Source organism: Eublepharis macularius, chromosome 2, assembly GCF_028583425.1.
Source record: "Eublepharis macularius isolate TG4126 chromosome 2, MPM_Emac_v1.0, whole genome shotgun sequence".
Lineage (NCBI taxonomy): Eukaryota > Metazoa > Chordata > Lepidosauria > Squamata > Eublepharidae > Eublepharis > Eublepharis macularius.
The window spans coordinates 44,832,060-44,855,085 of record NC_072791.1 but is presented as its reverse complement, the minus strand read 5'-3'; the positions used below and the strand labels follow the sequence as shown (position 1 = coordinate 44,855,085).

The 23,026-nt window shown below is 40.2% G+C and overlaps 1 protein-coding gene across 3 annotated transcripts in view; it reads left to right on the top strand.

Annotated features, from left to right (window-relative positions):
- The window catches only part of GPATCH2L (G-patch domain containing 2 like), a 41,476-nt gene that overhangs the window by 756 nt on the left and 17,694 nt on the right, over positions 1-23,026 (top strand). For 2 of the 3 annotated variants that reach the window (XM_054970986.1, XM_054970985.1), the window contains exons 2-6: positions 366-1,033; positions 7,992-8,056; positions 10,727-10,903; positions 11,305-11,384; positions 19,349-19,434. In XM_054970986.1, the coding sequence (XP_054826961.1) occupies positions 375-1,033; positions 7,992-8,056; positions 10,727-10,903; positions 11,305-11,384; positions 19,349-19,434 (1,067 nt within the window). In that variant the 5' untranslated portion in view covers positions 366-374. Of the gene's footprint in view, positions 1-365; positions 1,034-7,991; positions 8,057-10,726; positions 10,904-11,304; positions 11,385-16,387; positions 16,456-17,060; positions 17,101-19,348; positions 19,435-23,026 lie in introns of those variants that run through there. The other variant, XM_054970987.1, reaches the window with a different exon arrangement.

The window sequence follows — 23,026 nt, the reverse complement described above, 5'->3', positions numbered from 1 at the left end:
CCAGGGGATTCCCTGAGGAAATCCTGGAGAACTCTTGAAGATTAAGCTGTAATAGTTTTGGTAATGATTTTAGAGCTCTTTGAGTTGACTTTTTGTGCTTCTTGTTCCTTTCTGTTCTTGCCCTGCTAAGAGAGAAAGTGAGTTTAGGAGTGAGTGATGCATTCCCCTCTCTTCGGACATCCCCCCACCCCCCCACTAATTTAGCTGGCAAAGTGAAAGTTTTTGTGCGCCTGTAGATGAGTGGAAAAATGAAAAAGCCACTTTCAGTTGACATTTTGGACAGATTGAAGGTATGTGGTATGTATTTATGATATACTGCGCTGGCATTATGGTAGGTTCTAATTGTTTACATTAACATTTGGCAGACATTGCCCATGGATGAGCTGGTGCATGATTTGGCCTCAGCCCTAGAGCAGACTTCTGAACAGAACAAGCTGGATGAGTTGTGGGAAGAAATGACTCTGAGTCCAAGGCAGCAACGGAGACAGCTTCGTAAGAGACGGGGCCGCAAACGGCGCTCGGACCTTACGCATCAAGCAGAGCATGCTTGCTGCTACAGCGGGGCCTCTGAATCCAGTCTGGATGAAGCTGTGGAGGACTGCCGGGAAGTGCTGACAGCCAACTTTAGTGATTCAGACGACATGGTAGGAATCAAACGTCATCCAGCGCTCAGTGGAACTCTCAGGAGTAAGCAGCACTCATGGCACGAGTCAGATTCGTTTACGGAAAATGCACCTTGCCGACCACTCAGGCGACGTCGAAAAGTTAAGCGTGTGACATCAGAAGTGGCTGCCAGCCTTCAGCAAAAACTTAGAGTGTCAGAATGGAGTTATGAAAAGGGTTGCAGGTTCAAGTCTGCTAAGAAACAGCGCCTTTCTCGGTGGAAGGAGAATGCTCCTTGGACATCTTCCAGTCGTGGACTCTGTGAATCAGCAGAGACCAGGGCTTTCCTCAGCAAGGGGGGAAGGAATGAGAGGATGGAGTGTGAAGCAGATGAACAGAAACAGGGTTCTGATGAAAATATGTCTGAATGGTGAGATACTCAGGCCTTTCCTTACTATAGCTTTGTTGAATCTGGTTTTTTTGTTTTAAATCACTGCTTGCTACTGGAAGATCTGTCCTTTAAGTAGGTCCTTTTTATAGTCTGTTTTTGTTACTAATGTAGCTTGATCATTTGTTTTTAAGACAGTACTCTGTCTATTGTTGGGGAAACAACTGAAAATATATTGTTGGCGCTAGTTTTTACAAGAAACCCATGAACAGATTTGGGTGTTATAGGTGAGACTGATTTCTCTCACTGATTTCTGAAGTTCATTAGAAATGGCAAAGAAACGTGTGATAAATTTTTTAAGTCTCAGTGCAGCATACTGTTCATTGCATTTCTTGTGTGTATGTAAAACATGTAGCTGACATCTGAACAGTATACTGAATATACTGAATCAGATCATTGCTCTCTCAAGTTTGGTCCTATGTTCTGACTAGCAGCAGCTCTTCAGGGTCTCAGGCAGGGGTCTTCTACATCACCTACTTCCTGATCCTTCCAACCAGACATGCTATGGATTGAACCTGGGTCCTTGTGCAATGTGGATTCTCTACTACTGAAAGCCCAGCTACAAACGACGAATTACACAAGGACTGCACGTGAAGGGAATCACAGTGTTAGTTGGGAAGCTGAGTTTTAAAGGAGAGCGGAAGGCTTTGTCAATTTCCCTTCTCTACAGAGGGGGAGATCACTCCTCAGAGGGTTTGTTAATTTCCTCTTTGTCTCCTGAAGGCTCTGTCAGTTTCACCTTCAGTTCTCCAGCTTCCTAGCTAACATTGTGACTCCCTTCACATGCAGTCCTTGTGTCATTCAACATTTGTAGCTTGGCTCTGAGTCACATCTCCCCACACATGGTGTGTGCTTTCCCCCATAGTATTTTTGTAGATATTTGAGAAGCAAGAGAATTGGTAGTGCTGAAAAGAAAAGGACACTGCCAGCAGTATGCTGCTGTTAAGTTGCTGTTAAGTTGATAAATATCAGCCATATTTTGTGGATTATAGGGGTATGCTAATGGTTTCAGAACTGTGATTGTTGCAGTGGTAACAGTGCCACATGATACAGCACATTCCATATGCATTGCACGTAGTTTCCATAGATTACACCTTATAGACACAAATGAGTAGCCGTTTCTTGTAAACAACACTAAATACCTTCTCATAAGAGATAATGGGCTTTTACTCAAAGTAAACCCACAAAGAAGAGTTGTGTGTGGTATAGTTTGGAGAAAAACACAACTATTTGAGGAGCTGTTCTAGAAGATAGTGGTTTTTAAACCTATAAATCACTATATGTCTAAGTACATGGAATGGGGTTTGGGGCATGTGCAAAGTTCAAAGTTTCTGAATACTTCATAAATGTCAATCCATTGTGTGCTTTACCAGTCTGCCTTTCTGCTGCAGTTTTAGCATACAAATTTAGAGTTTCCCCCTTATTCTATACTTCTTTCTCATCTTATTTCCTGTTCAAGAAACTGTTGATAATGGAGGCTTTCCTGGCATTGGGGTCCCAAGTTGCCACTGCCAACATTTGGAGGAAAGGGGCAGTAATGAGCAAGCTCTCTAGTTATATGTTCTTGATCCTTACTTATACTACTTTCTGTGTTGGGCAAAGTACTGAGCTCAGTGAGTAGGTAACTTACAATTTTGCAGTGCATCCTTTGGTGGTGCTGAGAAGAGATTCATGGAGGCCTGGCTTTTTCTTACCCAGGCTTAGCCTAATGTCTCTGAGCATTAATGTCAAAAGACAGTTTCCTTTTTTCACTTGAAGAATAATTTCATTCAACTGGCTTGTGCAATACCAATTTTTGCAAGTGCACAGCACCGCCCCCCCGGCTTGGTTATGTACAATGTAACAATTAAAATCATAAATGTGATTTGTATTAGTGATACTTCTGTTGTCCTTTGACTTGTCAAATGTAAAGAAGGCAAGGGTTAGTTGAGCAATGTTCTATTGTGCAGGAATGCAGTCTTACCATTCACACAGAACATATCAAGTATAATTTAAAAAAATACAAATGCTCTAATTGAACTTCCAGCTCATGGGACAGTATCAAGTTAAAGTGTATTAGTTAAATATTTATATACATGTAAGAGAACTTTAGTTTGAGAAATATTCAGCTACATACTGCCACTGGAAGTAGTAAATACTAGTTTAGTTTTTACTACTTTTCATGTCCTTTTCATGTACAATACTTCCATTTTTAACACGTTTGAGATTATTTACAAAGTTTCACACATCTCCCAACTGTCCTTTTCCAAATCTGAGCTTTGCTGCATCTTGGGGTTTGAAGTTATGTATAAAAAATTATTTCTGGTATTTGTCCATCTCCTATCGAGGTAAAAGTCAAAAGATGATTTCCAACTGGAAGGATTTAAAGAAGAAACTATGCAAACTGAATATAGATGCTTATGCTTCTTCCACTGGCATCTCTTCAGATAGACTAATGGATATGTATTGAGGGTTCTGCTTGTGCTAGATTTTGGAATATCATCTGTGTTACTTAAAAATCTATGCATGTGTCTTCTGATATCTGGGTCAATACCTTTCTTTCATTATTGGGTTAATATATTTCCAGCACTAAATGATAATTTGGCAGCTGTCTTGGTGGCCTTGATTGGCAGAATGATAGAATATAGATACTGCAAATAAATAAATGAAATATCTTTGCAACATAGTTCATTTCCATATAAGTGAACTAATGTAGCTCGCATGTATTGCTACATTTGTTCCATAATATCTGCTCACCTAACCTAACTCTCCTGTAGCTATAAGAAGCATTTATAATGGGATCAAATGTGTATCCCGAGGTGGTGAACAGTCAGAACCACTAAAACAATTTTTAAAGCACACATACACAGTTAAAAGCAAATTATGAAATTGTAAGGATTGTTGGAATGCTTTGAAATTTAATTCTAAAGAAGTTTCTGTCTCTCCTGGGGAGGGGGGGGATTGATGGTTCTATGCTATGTTAAATCTCCTTATGATGCACTGTATGAGGCTGACAAAGGCATTTTGTGGGGGACAGGGAAATGACAATTTTTGGGTCATTTCTTCTGTTCTTAATATAACTAGTGATCATTCATAACGTTCTCTAGATTTCTCTCATAGCCCTTGGTTTCAGCCAAAAGATGCTGAATTTTCAAGGTGATGTGTTTTGTGGCTTCTTGAATACTGAGCAGTCGACCCCCCCCCCACCATGCTATTCCTCTTCGTAGCTCACTTATTCTCCCTTTTGATGAGGAGTGTGTTTGGTGATAGCCTGCAGTGGCCGTCAAGAACCTGGCTGAGCTAATGTATGGGTTGCTTCCCAAGAAAGAGAAAATTCCCCTCTCATAGAAAGCAAGTGACAGAGACAGAGTGTTCAGCTTCCCCCTCCTCCTTCAGCCCAGCCTGACCTTCTGTACCCCCTTTGTGCCTCTTGTTTTCTTATTTTTATAGAAAATCAATATCCTTCCTGACACAAACAATAGCTCAGGAGCAGAACTAAATGGAGGAGAGCTGAGATCTGTCCATCACCTCTCACTTTAACTCTTTCAAACTATTTAATTATAGGCATGTTTTGCTCCAGGTGTTTGCAACAGTGCAATTGCTAAATGAGGGCCATTTTAACCAAAGATTGGGCGATCAATAACACTCTATAGCAGTAGCTTGTCGGATCAATAGCATTCATTATTTGCTGGTTAAGGTAAGTAGCCTCCATTGTAAGTGGAGGTCATTAATCAGTGCTTACTGTACTGAAAGTCCTGTTTAAAGGAGAGTGCTTTCCTGTGTATATGTGCAGTATGTAGAAAAGAGTTCCTTTGCACAAACCTTTAGTCTGGCCCACTGCAATTAGAAGACATGCTGTAGTTTGAGACCTATGAAAAAATCACGGGCTGTCTAATGCTTTGTTCTGCTGCCTGGTCTTGGGGATGTGGAGTAGGCAGTAGTACTGGAGATGAAACTCCTTATAAACTGTAAAAGAAAAGACATGATGGCTGACTTACTGTTGACACTCAGTAGTCAATCCCAGTAAGAAAGTCTTGACTAGCAGATTTCTTCTGTTCATTTGTGTCCAGTATGATTGCCTGACGTGCTCTGCGATGTTGCTTTCTGAGACTGCACAGAAATACACTTTAATAACACACTGTGCTGTTGAACTAGTGTCAAATGTTATGTCTCCATTTCTGTGTGTAATTGTTAGTATTTTCTGAAGGTATTATAAAAGGGAGACTTTAAAAAAATGAGGAACATAGTAGTTCCAAGTTGACATGAAGAAGACTGCAGAGATCGTTTATAATGGAACTTCCAACACCATCTCTAAAAAGACTTCCCAGAGAAAAGTTAATATAGGTTACAGAGATCTCTGTGCTTACTAGAGATTTTCTGTGCTAAAGTGAGATATATTTAGTATTTGCTATTTTGCTATGTTATAGCAGGTGGGCAAAGCCCTGTAGAGCATGAAGGTAATAAGGAGACAGTTCCATGCTCTTGTAAGCAGACTCATACAGGGTTGGAGTCTACTAGCTTTTCCATTGGTACTAGAGGTGGGAGAGGTGATCTTTCCTGATTCCCGTCCTCACTATAGCTCTCTCCCAAGTGGGTTTTGACCATATAGGATTCATGATCCATGACGTAGGAGTGTGTGGGGGGCAGATTGAAAGAGCCTCCTCCTTTTCTTGTGACTGCAGAAAAGCTAATAGGATCAACCCAAGAAGTCAAGTGACTGGTTAAAATGTTGTAGCTCTTTATGGCTTTCAGTCATAAGAGAGCTGGTTTGATTAACAGGCAGCCACCATCCTGTCCAAACCTCAGAATGCCTTAGGAAAGGTAGAGATGGGGATTGGTGAGCATGTGCCGTCAAGAGCATCCCAGCACTCTGCTCTCCCACATGCACTGATGTGGTAAATGTAGCCTCACTCTTCCCTCCTGGACAGGAGAAGAAGTCTAGAGGCATGGTAGAAGACAGCACCATCTGCAAAGCACAGATAATTTTTGTACCATTTTATTGATTAATGGTCCCACATTTAAAGGAATGCGCAGAGTTCCAGTGGTATATTTCCCACCCACCCCCCAGATCGTACCTGAATTCACAGGAAGCTTGTTTTTGGAAACATTGTTATAGCTATATTCTACTTCATAATTTTCTGGTATAATTGTATCTCACCCTTCCTTCAAGTCGTGTAACAGTTTAGCTTCACCATGAACTGTGGAATAAGATATACAGAGAGATTGTAGCGATAGTTTTAAAAATAAGTCCACAAGTTTTTGCTACTTGACTGGCCTCGTACACTTATTTGGTCATTTGTTGGGTTAAAAAAACCCAATTTGCACCATGTTCTGTTGGGCCAGTTGGATATAACCAGGTGAGTGACTAAAAATTATCTGTGAACAAGGTCTTAAGCCTGAGTTTCTCACATTACTTACTGAACCCCTCCTACTTGCTCATGCTGTTTTTAGGGAAAGGATTTTCCTGATTTTTTCATCCTTAATCTGTGTTATACAGTCTCATTATATAAAGGTGATATAAAGAAGATGAGTTAGCTGCTGGAGTTATCAACGGAGTGCTGACTGTTGTTTAATTGGAATATTGAGAATAGGTATGAAGTGTCCAGAGGGCTTAACCCCACATTGGCTTGGAATTTGATGAAATCACTAGGTAGGGCAGTAATTGAAAATTAGTTAGCCGTATGACCATCTTGTCTTACAAACTTTCCCACAGAAAAAAATTAGGCTTACAAATACTTGATTTATCATATTTCAACACTGCAGTTGCCTCTTTTTAAAAGTTAAAATATCTAATACTAAGCTGTGATTAAGGATGCAATTCTAAAAACAGGGCACCTGGACGTAAGCCCCATTTAATAAAATGGGATTTATTTGAGCAGATCTGCTTATGGTTCCTCTCTAAATTACTAAGGTTGACAAATTCCTTTGTTACTGCTACACATTAAATGTGTCTCATGCCATCAGTCATTGCTCTTTGCAAGCACCCAATCAGTTATGCTCATTCCGTTTGTAAACTAACTGTCCACTAACATATTTTCAGTGCTGCTTAGGGAAAATACAATTACATTTCCTAAAATTACTTTTCTTTAATCACATCCTCTATTGGTTCCCTGCTCCATAATTATGCAGTCCTTAGTAACTACAATAATACTTCCATGTTGATACTTGTTATATCTCATGGAACGGGAAAAGGTAACACATTCCTATGAGAATTTGTTCTGGATTTTTTGTATCTTTCTCCCTATATATTTTCTGCCTTAGAATTGATTACATATAAAATTAAAGTTGATTGCAAAAAAATTCTGCACCCATATTTGGAAACCAGTGTGCAGCCAATCTAAAAATATTTATTTGTTTTGGAGTGGATCTTTGGTGATCAAGAGATGTCTGTCTCTTGACAGAATTGCAGTGATCAGCTTGAAGGCCTCTATGTACTTGGCAGTTGCTGGTGTACCTTGTATAATATTTTGCTATAATGTTTTTCTTCTTTAAAAAAAAAAGGACTGATGTCTTGCAGTCATAATATAGATAAGGTAGAAAAGGAAATAAGAGTAGGAAAAGCTATGCAACATTGCCATATGTTAGCAATCTGTTTTTTGTGAGCACTAGTTAAGCCAAATGCAGCGCACTTGCTGATTTAAATTCCCAGTGAAGAATCATCTGCAGACACCCTGGTATCTTCCCCCAAATTTCCTCTTTTATGATCATTATATTTCTTAAATACCTCCCCCCCCCATTTCATTTGTGATCCACACTTCTTCACCGTAGGCCATCTCAGTACTTGTCATTAAAGTGACTGTGAACTTCCCACATCACGATCAGCCAACTTGCAGATTTAAAAATAACAATCTCATTATTGTATGCTCTTTAGAAAACATTTGAGAATTCTCCTTGCAGTGAATGGTTTTAGCAAAACAGATAGCTTATTACAAATGCATATGTGCTTTAATTCTTTTTCCAGTGAAACCAGCAGTGTATGCAGCAGCAGTGACACTGGCCTGTTCACGAATGACGAAGGCCGTCAAGGTAACCATAGACCTGTATTCCAATTCATCCATTAAGTTCTCATTGTAAATTATAAAATGGAGGGCAAAAGCAGGTAAGAGGGAATGACATACAGTATGGTCATTATGGCTGTCAGGTCACCTGATGGGGGTGGAGGACCCCCCACTCCCATCCTCCCCCCCCTCACTTGCCTAGCAGCAGGGGAACAAGCCTCCTAGGAGCGCTCCCAGGCCCTGCGCAACATCACTTCCTGGAAGTGATGTCATAGTGCTGCTCTGGATATGCATGTGAATGAACATGCCAAGAAAGATGAGTGCCAAGACCCTCCTCCCGCTGGGAGGGTAAGGCGTCCTGACAGCCCTAATGGTCACTGGTGTCACTTGGTTACCACTGATTTTTAAAAAATCTTATTATTGAAAAACTGAAATATATAAAGAGAAATTAGTGGGGTTGCTGCAAGTATTGTTTGCTTCCAAAGGATCATGTTTTGTTCTCTTATAGAAAGCCTATTGCAGTACCTTGAGATTAATAAATTTGTATAGATATTTTTTTCTAACAATTTGTACCTGAAGGAAACCGTCTAGACATATGATTTGAAAACCCAGTTCTGCTAATATGATGTGAATTTGCACTAGTTGATTTTCATGGTGAGTTGGATAGAAATAAGCATGTACAAAATGATTTGTTCTAAACTCAGATTTGGCACATTTTTCATTCCATTATTCTCAATTCTGGTGTTATAGGATCATTAGGCAAAGCCAGCAAAAAGAACAGTCTAAAGAAAAAATAATTTGGGTTACCTTCTTGCCATCACGTGGGGAGAAGAGTCTGTATTTTTATCTAAAAATGGAATGAAATGATTAAAGCAGTAGAACATTTTAATGTGTGAAAGCGTAGTGTTAGCTCTCCTGCACTCCATTTTTTTAAAAGATGCTGTTGTTCCCTACTTTACATGTGAATAAGACAACCTGTGAATAACACACATGAATCTTACCATCACATAAATTTTAACTCTAAGACTAATTGTTTAGCTAAAATAAAAATATTAAGTGTATCTAAGATGTCATACAGAGACTTTCAAATGAATTTTGCTGTGTCTTTATTGCAGTGTTTGAGTATAAAATACAATTTACATATTAACTTCCTTAAAAGTTTTCTGATGTTCTTGTCCCCTGTACTGTTGTTTTGTGTAAACATCCTAATTCATGATGTCAGAGAATAGAAAAGAAAAACTGGTGAGCTAGCTGTTAATGAACGTTTAACTGAGAAAATGTCGTATATTAAGAAAATATGTTTTCAGTAAGTAAGAGTAGAGTAAAAGGCCATTATTCAGAGTTAGAATCCTAAAGTTAGAGAAGGGAAGAGACCATGTGAGGTCTACAAGATATTGGATTACATATATTAGTTACTATTTTAGGAAGAAAACATTGGTAACTTCCAGACTTTTGTGTTTATGCGCATGGGTCAGACTCAACTGTTGATTATTTTGTTGTTGCAAAAGATGCTTCCGGATATGCTTCTGTTTGGTGGGTTGTAGCATTTTGTATCTGGAAAAGTCTTCTGCCAGCAAGTGTACCCTTTACTGTTGTGAGTGCTATGTCCCACTTCCCAGTTTTTAAGAGGCTGAGTATAGAGATGGGCATGAACCGGAAAAATGACGTCTCATTGCGGTCTGTGATTCATTGCATTTCACGGACCACGAACTGCCATGAACTTGCCCGGTTTGCAAACCAGCTCATTTGATTCGTATGTATGTCACTTCTGGGGCTGCAAAAGGTCTGCATCCCCCCGTTGCCTAGGTAACAGATTGATTGGCACCAGGCTGTTTGCAGTGATGAACTGAAAAACGAACCAAACTAACTGCTCTAAAAATCATAGCCGCTCATCGCGGTTCATCAGAAATGAGCTCCGACAAACCGCCTGTTTGTAAACCAAATACTGGCCTGGTTTGTGACAAACTTCGGTTTGTATTTCTGTTCATGCCCATCTCTAGCTGTGTATGTTTCTTCTGTAGCACACAAGTACGGGAGTATTTGCACTACTTTTAAAAGAAAAATAAGTGAACTCGGCCGGCACAGATACTCTCTCCTGTGCTGCAGTGGCTGGCTGTTTCCTGAAGATTTTGCTGTTCAGGTTTTTTAATCAATCTGTTGAAGCATATTCACTGTTGCTTAAAAAAATTAAAACAGCCAATAAGTACAGTTATTTACTCTGCATGAAGACTGCTTCCACCTCTGATCCAGTCAGATGAGATCTAGAACAACTGGTGCTCTGGAGACTACCACTAATGAAAAAATTGGCTGGAAAAGCCTTAATGCAATAATTTGTAAGACGTGTTATTTAAGGATAAAGGTTGATTTATCTTTATCATGATTAGAACAAATATTAGCAGAACATTTAATCAGTTTTTGATAATATAGACAGTTGCGTTTAGATAACTTTGCACATGTAAACACAAAGAACGTGGGAAAATTAAAACAATAATGTTCAGCCATGATGTTCTACATCTTCTTTAACCTTTGTAGGCACATGAACAAAGAGGGTGCTTCCACTTTGGATTCTTCTGTTCTTAAAAAGCGAATGTTGGTTATTATGTTTGATATGAGAAATTACATTGACTTTTGCATGTCTAGGAGGAATGGTGGGAAGATATATTAGAATGTTTGATGAACAACTTTGTGCTTCTCTTAGGAGATGATGAGCAGAGTGACTGGTTCTATGAGGGAGAATGCGTCTCAGGGTTTACTGTCCCTAACCTTCTGCCCAAGTGGGGAACTGATCACCGATCTGAAATAGAGCGAATGGATTCCAGCCTTGAAAAAGTTTCAGATCCAACATTCCTTCTGCCTTCTCGGCCTGCCACAAGAGGTGCTCTGCTTATGGGTATTTGAGGGAGTTGTCCATAGAGTTTAAAAATTAAATTTCTTAATAAGTGAAAGTTTTAAAGACCTGTTTAAGTGATTTAGTAACAGTGGGCTTGGAGAGACTTAATTGTACTTAATTGTACTCTCGAAGAAAAAGGCATTTTTGCCATGACAAATATCTTGGAGGCAAATATTAAGTTTCTATAAGTAAGTGAGGATGTTCTTGTCAGAAGAGGGTGCTGTAACCCGTAGTGTTGTCTTGATCTATTCAAGCTGCCAAGATAGCATTGGTAAACCTAGAAGTAGAAATCTAACCTAGATTCTTGTTTCTGTGTTCTACCTTTATGCATATTACAGCCTTTGTTAGCTGTTCTGCCTTCAGTGTTCTGTTCTTTTCCTTTCCAGGGTTTCATGCCCGTTTGAACCGCCTTCCCAGTGTTGCTTCCCGTTGCCTCAGGAAGGGCCGCAGAAGGCTAGTTGGCAAGGTATTGCTTTTCAAAGGATGGCAGTTTGATATTTGGTGTTAAAAGTTCTTTCTCCTGTAGCATACTTTTATCATGTAATACCTCATGTAAAAACTCTTCCACTGTTTGCAAATACTCATGGTTAGTTGATTTTTTTAAAAAAAACATGGGGTTCTGTGGAAGAGTCAATAAGATAATGCTAGAAAAGGAGGCTTGTAGGATATAAAACCAATGGAGAGTTTCCTCATGCAGAAGGGCTTTCACCCCCAAAGCCCCCCAGGACCAGCATTTCTGGGGATTAATTTGTCAGATGAAAGGGGGAAATGAGATCGTCATACTCCACAGACAGCAGTCCTTCTGCGTATAGAAATGCTCCATTGGATCTGCTTATGGGATGGAAGTGGCTGTAGAGAGGCATGAGATCGATTGTGGAGAGGAGAAATTGTGTGCCTCTTGAGAAGATGAAAGCAATGTTATCAGCCAGGGTGGAGAAGAAAATGGCAGTTTTTAAAAATTTATTAAGAGAATCAAGATGCAGCAGTTGTCATGTAACACTTAAATTTGCAGTGAGGAGGTATGACCGCCTTCTACTTCTTTAAGAATTCTGCATCATGAGCATTTCTTGCCATTCTTAGTATTCTATCACAGGGTAAGGCTAAAGTTCTGAAATCTTTGCCTCCTAAATATTAAGCAGGGTTGGGGGATAGGAGCAGCCTCCAAAAGTCACTGTGGCAAGCTGGATTTCTTAATGCTTGCTGACATGGAGGATGGATCCCTTTCCCACTTTCGTAGGTCTGTGTATTTTGGGTTTGTATTTGCTCAGACATCCTCCAGCAAGCTTCAGGTTCTGTGACAAGCCTTCTCAAGGGCAAGGGTAATACATTTTATTTATTGCATTTTTATCCTGCTCTTCCTCTAAAGCGCTCAGGGTTGCTTATATGATGCTCCCTTTATTCAGTTGATCCCCACAACAACGTTGTGAGCTAAGTTAGACTGGATGTCTATCCTCGTTTGTATACGAGAGTGACATTTGTCCTTTTCCCCTGTTCTTTCCATCATTGGCAGATTCTTCATGCCCCCCCTCTCTTGCTTATTGGCTATTGAAATAGAGCTTCAGCTATGTTGAACGTCGGACTTGTAGCAGGGGCTGTCAGGCCACTGGCCCAGGTACCCCTAATAAACCAGAATGAGAAGAATAATATTTACTTGTTTAATTCATCTTTATAACCTTAAAGGGATCTTTGTCATTTGCACTGGAGGTCACTGCTCCCCCCCCCCTTTTTCCTCTAAATTGTAATAATAAATAATGAGTTTCATTCAAAGCTCCCCGCCAGCGAGCTGCTAATTACCCAAAGTACGGCTTGTAATTTACACAGTAATAAACCGTAAATTTAAACATTATGGCACTTTAAGTTAATAATTTCTCTGCTGTAACAAATAGCTATCTTTCACCCCTGCTGGTTCTCTCCTACAAACCATGCATGTGTTGGCGTTCAGGGATCCTGAGCACAAGTTACCTTTAATGATTGCATATTTATAGCATACTGCTCTGTGATGGCGAACAGCTGAATTTGTAGAACCTAATATGTCAGTGTACATAGCAGCACACATGTTCGTATACTGAGCTGAATTTCTAAAAACAGTTCTTTTGTCAAGGAGTATGCAGCCTTCCCCTGTGTTTTAGGGATTTTTACTTCTAAGACTTTACTATTAAGACTTTTTCATCTAAAACTTTTGAGTGAGTGTTGGTTTACAGATATTGCCCAGGAGGGGAGGGTAATGTTTAGAAATGCCTGCACATTTTTTGGAATAAATCGGTTGGAACCCATGATCGGTCAGTGGATGACTCTGATAGTGACAAATTTTTCCTACTCCCCCGCCCCTCAAGAAGTCCTTTCTGAAAACATCCCTGCTATCTCAGGATCTATCGGTTGGAAGGCTGCAGTGGGGAGGAGAAGCCCACTGCATTGCCCTCTTTTTCTTTTCTTTTTTTTCCATCAGAGCTGTTAAACCACATTAGTCTCTGAAACCTTGAGGATAAACACTGGTTTGGGAAAACTTGGGGATGAACTTTCCCAGAAAGGGATGTTGCAGGAAGGAGAATACAAGAAACATTTGTGACCTTTGCATTTGTGGATTGCAGTGTCCAACGTATAATTGTTTAGGGATTAGGTCATAGATGCAGAATCTACTGAGGATGCCTCCGCACTTCTTACCATGATAACCTAAAGCAGGTATATATTTTTTTTACACACAAATAAGGTTATGCTATCCAGCTTTCACATGGTATCCTGTGTGAGGGTAACTGTTGTAATCCTCTACATGTTCAGTGCCAGGTGGTTAAAAGTTTCTAATGAATACAGGCAGAGGCAGGGGGTTACATGTTTAGTGATGCATTTTTTTTGTTTACACAAATGGCACGAACATCCTTTTAACAAATTTTATCTAAGTAGTGTAACATGACAAGTGAAGTGAGATTTCTCTTGGCCTAAGCCAAAGCTTTTGAGTAACCAGAGCGAAACAACAGTGGATGACCTTGCCAAGGACAGTGTGGTACGTGACCTGTTGATTCTCCTGGATCTCTTGGTGGTCTTTGAACTCATCACCCATGGATTCCTTCTGTTTCCACTATCTGAGTTGGAGATTGGAAGCACTGCATTACAGTGGACTGCTCTTGTCTCTCGGGCTGTTACCCAAAGGTGGTGCTTGACCCGGTGGCATTTTTGTTGTGATGTTCCACAGTGCTCCTTCTTGTCCCCCCTCTGCTATTTAATGTATACATGAAGCAACTAGGAGAGAATGTTGGGGGGTTTGCGATAAGTTATCGTCATTATACAGATAATACTTAGCTCTGTATCTGAACTGGGTGAAACAGAAAATGTCCTGGATTGTTATTTGGAGGTGGTAATGGGCTGGGTGAGGACCAATAAATTGAAATTCACTCCAAACAAGGTTGAAGACCTGTTGGTTGATGATAAAACTGGTGTAGGAGTGCAGACACTGTCTGTTTTTGGTGTGGCTGCCTTCCCTCTAAAGAAACAGATTTGCAGTTATGACGTACTCCTTGATCCTGAGTTAGAGATGGAGGTGCATATCTCTTACAAAGATATAGTATATTTGCCCATTACGCCAGTACACCGGCCAAAGCCTTTTCTCAGTCAGGATATCCATGCTCTGACCACATCCAAATTGGAAATCAGCCTATGAGAAGCTGTCCTGGAAAATTTATTTTTTAAATTTATTTTCTCTGGATTTCTATTCCACCCTCCCCACGAAGGTCTCAGGGCAGATGGTTTGGAAACTTCAATTGATACAAATGCTGCAGCCAGATTACTTTTTGGACCTGGCTATAGTGATGGTTAAATGATGCCAATCCTGAAAATATTTCATTGACTTGCTATTTGCTTCCAGTCCCACTTAAAGGTGATAGTCAGTATCCTTAAAGCTTTAAATGGTCTGGGACTAGAATACTTAGATTAGTGCCTTTTTGCATATGTTCCTGCCTGACAGTTAACATCTGCCAGGGATCCTTCTCCATGTACCTTCACCTGCAGAATTAAGGTGGGGGTGACCATAAGGAAGAGAGCCTTCTCTGCGGTGGCACCCTGCTTATCTAACTCTGTTCCAACAGAAGATTGCTGTTTCCTTTTTGAGCAGAACAAGCTTTTCTCACTACAGCTGGATTCCAATAGGCATCCAAAACTGAAGTGCAAAGGTAGCTGCAGGCATGCATTTTTATAGCTCTCTGAGATTTAGGGTAGAATATGACAACCCGTATGACTTACAACCAATCAAAAGCATTTCTATCTGCAACAAATACTGAATTTGTTTTGGAGAAGGAAGGGAAGATGTAGGCTGAATCAGTGATTTCTCATAGGAGTCTGCCTGACAGGAAACACTGAATTACAAGCATAATGATGAAATGGCTAGCTATGGAACCCTTCCCTCTCTTACACATTATAGAGTAATGATTGCCTCCTCTGACTCTTGAACAATGGTAGTTGGGCTCACAAAGTTTGGTTGCATTTGAGTTGAGAGGTATGTCATAACTGATACAGAAAATCAACATTGGTCTATTTTCTCCATGGGTTGTTTGTATGCACATCTACAGGAATAATTACCCAGTTAGGTGCACTTGGAGACATGCTAGATCACTGTTATCCTTTCTTGCACTTAGGGGTTCCGAGCCCAGAATTAAGCAAAAGGAAACCCCTCCTATCTATTGGGTAATACAGTACTTACTCTTTATGTAAGTTAAAACTTGTAAAATTCATGTGAATGCTTGGTATTTTATCTATATAGATTCTTCCAAACTGTGCAGCAAGTGACTCTATCTTGGCTTTGCCCTTTGTGAGCAAACTGGGACCACTGTCTGCAAGCAAGAATTTTCAAATATTTTGGCTCTTCTAAGTAATTGTATGCCATAAAGACAAAAGATATAAAGTTCAGTGTAGTCTGGGGGCATGAGTGTCCATAAAATTATTTCCTTCCTGGGTGTGTGGAAATTAACTTCCTACTAGGCTGCTGGAGCCACAGTTTTGATTAACTGCCCAATGGTTACTCTGAACCATGTGAACATGAATGCCTTATCTTACTAGTATGTTGTTTGGGTCTGTACTTTGCCGGGGGCAGAAAATGCCTGAAGTTCAAAGTGTGTGTTTGTTTAAATTCAGTTCTGACTCAGAGTTGTATAATGTAGGGGTGAGATCATCAATTTTAAGAGCAAAAGGGGTGTGTTGGAGAAGGAGTCAAGCCCTTTCTCACAGAATGCCTTCTTACAGTATTTATTGGAATTTTTCTCCCAGCCAAACTTGATTACAGTATCAGACAATAGTTGGGTGAGAGGGGACTTGAGGGGACTGGCTGTAGAGTTCCCATGTTATAGGGAGATATGTGGGGGTGGGGGGTAATAAAGCCATTGTTCCTTATATTTATAAAGGCAAACCCAGGTTTAAAGAAATGGGTCTGTTCTTATTATGTGTAGTTTCAGTCTTCCTTCCTCCCCCTGTCACTTTGTGTTTCAGGAGACCATCATGAGTGCTATTGGCACTGAGAGGATTAGCCACATCATTGGTGATCCATGCCAAAAAGAGTAAGCATTGGAGTGCTGCAGAGTTCTAGAAGTCTGGAGCTGGGAGGGAGGCTTATAGTCCAGAATGAGACTTACCACTTATTTTATGCTTCTGTTCTGGATTCCTGTTGCATTTCTTGTCCACTTCTACTGGCCTGAAACAAATGGCAACCATAATTTCTGTCCATTAACTGAATCATCTTCTTAATTTTCTTATACATTTACAAAATGTGCAGAGACCTAGAGCAAACCTACAAAAGAAACATCACCACCAGAAGAACTGCTGGCCAGTTGTAATGATGCCACTCACAGCAGTAGCCAGTTTTCTTAGATGTGAATGAGTGTGCCTGAAATTGCCGTTTAATATAATAATAGTGTTTTCCCAGTCAGCCAGCAGTTGACAGTGTGGCTTCCCAGGATTTTGCTCCATTGGGTTGAGTTTTTCATCTACTGGCATCAGGGTTAATTCTGCTTTTCTGACAGCTGTGTTTAGAACACCTGTCCAGCATGGACGCTTATCCTTTCTTCCCCGTGGCTCTGTTTTTCTTTCTTGTGTATCCGTTTCTTCTGATTCTTGGTTTCCTTGTATTTCCTGCTATTTCATATTTTCTGCCATTTCTCTCCAGTTTCTGGTTGCCATCAGTGGGAATGAGGGATCACAACCAGGTAAGCTGGCTCTGCTTTGCTTCTTTATGTTTTCCTTACTCGAAGGAAAAAAATTGCTGCCTTCCAGTTTCTTCTGTGTTACAGCCTGTGTGCATGAAGTTAGGCAGCCCCATTTTATGCTGTGCTGTAACAGACCTTAGGTCACAAGGGCTTCTTGTACACTTCTCCTTTAATTTCATGCTCTCCAGTTGCTTCTTCATCTAAACTTTCTGGTTAATGTATTTGGATAGTTCAATTCAGTTTTATCATTAAATAGTCTCATAGATACACATATAACTTTCCAGAGTTTGTGCCATCTTATATTTTATCATTTTATAGCTATATTGACATGGAATTCAGTTATGCTGGCAGCATCTTAGCCTTGTTTGTGGGTCAGAAAGAAATCTGGTATTTGTGGTATCTTTAGAGGTTGCTTGGCTACTGCTGCTAAGGGAGAGGGCCTCCAAGCATTCCTTGTTGACTTAGACCTCTTACACCAGCATAACCTGTTGCAGTTGCAGTGAGCCAACTCCAGAGCATACAGCATACCGTAGCCATTACCAGTTATTCCTCTATGGATGGAAAAGCAGTGCACTTCTCTTTCATTTGAGTGCAAAAACAATTCTATTCATTCCTGTTCAGTAGTCCTGTCTCTTTTTGGTTAGTGGCACCAGTGTTAAAATCTCAAACCTTGCATAAAACTGGCATTTGCACTACAGTACATTGTGATTAAATTTATGGATGCTGTAATTCTGTTATTCAGTAGTTGTTGGTATTGGTCCTACTTTCTCTGACAGAAAACTCAAACATTGATACTATTTAGACAGTGGACATGAGTGTCTCTTACAGTTGCTTTGATAGAGGGAAAGAAAAAGGACTCTTTTCTGAATAACTCAAAATAATTCTCTATGATCTAGTAATTTTCTACTAATAATTTATGCATAATGTTATGCTTTATAACAAACTAATAGTCCAGCCGAAAATGAATTTCATTACAAGCACTCTTTTAATTCTCCACTCCTGGATCTCTTGTTACTAGCTATTGGCATTATGTTCTAGATTCCATAGTTCTTATAGTGCTGTATTAGAAGAACTTTCCTTGTATTCTTCATAAAGAAAGCATATTACAACCGTTGGTCTATTTTTAAAGGAAATAGTACTGTATGCTTATGTGCTGCTTTGTTACAGTATTCACCACCTTGAATTGCTTATAACCTTATAATCAAAGTTAAGATGAGAGAATATGGGCTGTTACCATAATGACATACAAGGTTAGAATTTGATAGTATTTATGAACATAGTGAATAAATAAAGCATGAAATCATCTTGTTTCTTACTTCATATTGGACCAGGTTTACCCAGTGCTTTTTGGTACCACTTTGATTTAAAAAAACAAACATGACTGGAGATTGAATTGAGCCCAGTATTTAGCAAGGCACATTATGCTGCCACGTATGGGGGATTGTATGAATGCTTCCCCCATTTTAAAATCTCTGCATTTGCACCACTTGCACATAAGGGAAAAGTATTTAAAATCACCCACCTTCCTGGCATGCTAGCTTTGTACCTGCCTGGAGACCTTAACATGGGAAAGCATTCCAACATGTGCCAGTGTGAAGTCTTCGTGAATCATCTGCTCTGCTTGAACATTTGAAAAATTCTTTGGTGTTCCTAAGAACATCAAGTATTCCTTCGTTCCCTATGATGAAAGGGGGAAAATATCTATGTAGCTGTGATGAACTTTTTTATGGACAGGTAGTTCTTTGCCAAGAGTAATAAACGTAGTAGGAGCTGACAGCTGTTTTTTGGGAAATCATTTAATCTGCTGAAGGTTATAATTATGTACATATCTCTTAGAAACTGTCTCTGCATTTATATTTTGCACAAAATCTTCCTCTAAAGCCAAAATGACATTTATATAGGTGATTCTCAAGTCAAGGGTGTTTAGGCAGTCTTCGAAGAAGATCAACTGTGATTGTGATAGGCAGCCCGATACATAACGAGGGCAGGCTCTCCCTTAATCTCTACTGGTATGTTTACTCAAAAAAAAGAAGTGAGATTTTGCCTCCTGACTTAGAATGCATGTACTACTTCTAAGTCTGGTTGGTTACACCCAACATCTTCCCATCAAAGGGGAGAACAGAATGGTCTGTTGTCACGTTTTGTACAAAAGAATGTGAGGAACTGCAGGATGATATCTCAGCCCAACAGTATTCTGATAATGTCCTTTGATAAGCTATTAACCAAACCTGCTCTCTTGCCTTTCCAGTTCAACCCACTATCTCCTTTGTACTCTTTGGATGTTCTTTCTGATGCCTCTCACCGAAGGTGCTCGTCAGCACACTGCACAGCCAGGTAACCGTTGTACTTTGTTGGAATATGATATAATCTGTTCTTTTGAGAATATGTATGATAACAAAAAGCCTGCACAGATATTTAGTGCCGAAAGCTTGTTGGCACTGAACAGATAAACTGTGCTTAATAATTTTAATGTCTCCATGAGAACTGAGATGATATTTGGAAAACAAGGCTTCTCTATAGATCTTAATCAAAAAGAGTCCAGTAGCACCTTTAAGACTAACCAACTTTATTGTAGCATAAGCTTTCGAGAATCACAGTTCTCTTTGTCAGATGCATCTGACGAAGAGAACTGTGATTCCCAAAAGCTTATGCTACAATAAAGTTGGTTAGTCTTAAAGGTGCTACTGGACTCTTTTTGATTTTGCTACTACAGACTTGCTACTACAGACTAACATGGCTAACTCCTCTGCATCTATAGATCTTAGGGGATCATAATGAATTGTCTGCAGTAGAGCCTTTTGGGTACATGTCAGCATATGAGGTGAATGTGGTTTGGACATTGGCTAGGGGTATGTGTGTGTGTGTGTGTGTTTCAGGTAGGTAGCTGTGTTGGTCTGCAGCAGAACAGCTAGGTTTGAGTCCAGTGATACCTTAAAGTCCAACAAAATTTCCAGGGTATAAGCTATTGAGAGTCTTTAGATACAAGTAGGAAAGGCACATTATGCTGTGTGCCTGCTGTGAGTGAATAAGCTTGGCCATACATTTTCATTGTTCTGTTAAGATTATTGGCTAAATACAGAATGAATGAAATGCAGGCTGCTTAGAGGTGCTCAAGTTTCCTCAGCATTATGACTGTGCCCCACTGTTCTCCATGGTCAGAGAAATTGCTGTGAGGGAAAGTGTGTCACGTGTTTCCAAGAATTATTTAAACTTGTGGAATTGGAAGGTATGGGGGATAATTGGTTGGAGGATAGAGATGCACATAGATCCTGGTCTGTGTAGAGTTAAGGCAGGTCTTGATTTCCTTTGGCTCTTGTGGTGACTATCATTTCTCTCTCTACAGTTTTCCAAAGCAGAGTTCACTTAGCACTTTAGTTCCTACCAATGGCTAAAACGACTTCTCCAATACTTACATCTTTCAATAGCTGCCAACATTGTTTGCCATAAAATGCCCCTCCCCTATAACACAAAGTAGGAATTCATAGGAGGGGTCCACAAATTATGGCTGGGCTGAGTAGCCGACTCTTCTGTTAGCCAGCTGTGAAGTCTAGTACCACCACAATATTATCAATAACAATAAGATAACCTAGAATAACCAGGCCTCATACTGTGTTAATAAGAGGAAAACAATTCTTTAACCTTGAATAAACTTCTTGTGTACAGTGCTTGCTGTCCTTGCAAGAACTGCTGCCCCATCTTATCAGCACTGCAGTTCTGCTTTCCAACTTCTGAAAAGTTGTAAATATTTGCAAAGAAGATAGCGCCCCCCCTTCCCGGGTGCTCTGCCTACTCCTCTCATTCCAGGCACAGCTCAAAGTGCTTATCCTTACCTTTAAGGCCCTAAGTGGTTTGATGCCAGAGTACCTGAAGGACCATCTTCTCCTGTACTATCCATCCTGCCAGTTAAGATCTGCCCTGAAAGCCCTACTCTTTATGCCCCTGCCTTCAGAGGTGAGGTGGGTAGCAACTAGAGGTGGCATTTCTGTGGAGCCACCTCATCTTTGGAATGTCCTTCCCTTTGAGGCTTGCCAGGTGTCTACTTTACTTTCTTTTAGGTGCCCGGCTAAAACTAATCTTTTTACCCAGGCTTTTAATTAGGGGTTTTATCTTACCAGCTTTTTAATGGTCTGCTTCTATTTTATAGACAGCTTTCATGCTTTGTATGTTTAATGAGTTGTTTTTAATTGTAAACCACCTTGAGCAGGATTGTGAAGAGGCGGCATAGAAATAAATAAAACCCACTATTGTGATTTTGCTGAGAAATTTTGATATGTGTGGTTCTCTTCCCCCGTATTAAGCCTGCCTCCATTGAGAAAAAGGGATATGTAGTCCAGATGAAACCCGTGTAGTTTTAAGTAAACCTTTCCCCTCTTTCAAGGGTGGGAAGCAGTACAAGAAGGTAAGTTCTATTCCCTGCCTCTCTTGTTTTTTGGCATGGGATGGTGGAGCTTTGGATAGAAAATTGGGAGTTTAGTGATTGCTGAAAGTGGGAACCAGGGCAAGGCGGTGAATTAAGAAATCTGAGGTCTGTGTCTTCATTTAGCCTGCCTTTCCAGTTGTTTGGGAATCTTTTTGTCTCTTTATGTACTTCATTTATAGTCTGCCTTTCGCCTGACACTCAAGGTAAATTACGGACACATTTTTGGCTGCCTAATGTTGTGTTGGAGGACAGTTGGCTTCTGCTTCTGTTCTTGATTTAAGGATGCTGGTAATATGATCCAAGCTATTAACCAGGATAGGACTTGAGGTAGGCTTGTAATTAGCCACTTGCCTGCTTGCTGTCAGTAATTAAATTGTTTCCAGGTGAAAGGGGAGGGAAACTTAAAGCTGGGTCTTTTATTTGGTTCTTTTGTTAGGCCACATATGATTGACAGACATGGGTGGTTGAGTTAGCAACTCCTGTCTGCAAGGCTATCTTGAGACACTAGACAAGATTTTTTTTAGTCTCCAGAGTGTAGCATGTAAATTATGAATGCAGTCTGCTAACAAGCACAGGTTTACTAAGTTCTGCTTCCTCAGAGACATGCTGTTTTGGGGCCCAGCGGTAAAGAAAGAGATCCTTCTGAAAGGGGTACCTTGAACCATACTTGCCCACCTAAGATTTATTGGCATGGACTTTATTTCTATACTGCTCAAACTACAATTTGTATAAGGTCTACCTGCCTTTGGAAAGCCTTCATAAATGTGTTAAGCAATTGGGAAGGCTGTTGTTAGGCAAATTCTGATTTTTTTTTTTACCTATCTGTCATAACCCATGTTTTCTTTGCCTCCCCAGAGGTTTCTGGTGCTGTTCATTTGACAGCATAGTGACTGGCTTGTAAACCCACTGCTTCATTTAAACAGAGCCGCCAGCCAGATTGCTGAGTGCGGAGCCATGGGTGTGCAAGGAGGGCTTTACGGTGTCAAGGAGAAAGCTCTGTGAGGAGTGTTCCTCGGAAGGCACAGTTAAAAGTCTGCATAAATTGTAATATTCCAAGACTTCCTTTCTAGCAATTCTGTCTGTGAAGTGGGGAGACTTCTCTGAAAGTATTAGGCAGCCCTGGGAGTTCCACACCCATCATTAGAAGTGGTGTGTCTGTGTGGGTGGGTGGTTTGGAGACTCTGTTATCATTAGTAGTATAATTTTATTTTGCAAAGTGAGGAGTCTTCTTTTTTTGCTGTCCTCCCTGGGGATGGTTGGTGTATTAATTTGCTGTATTGCCTCCTGGCTGTTCCCAGGCTGTTTTGATTCTTCATCATGGAATTTTAATGGCCTGCTGCCTCTCGGGAGGCATGCAAGGAAGAGCATCTCTGGGATTGCTTCCCTTCTTTTCACATGCCTGTAATTGCTGCTGTTTAAGAACACAAAGCGTTTCATAATCATGCCTTGTCTGTTATGGCTTCTGTTTGACAATGCAACCTTTTTTTTTTAAAAAAAAGGAGTTGC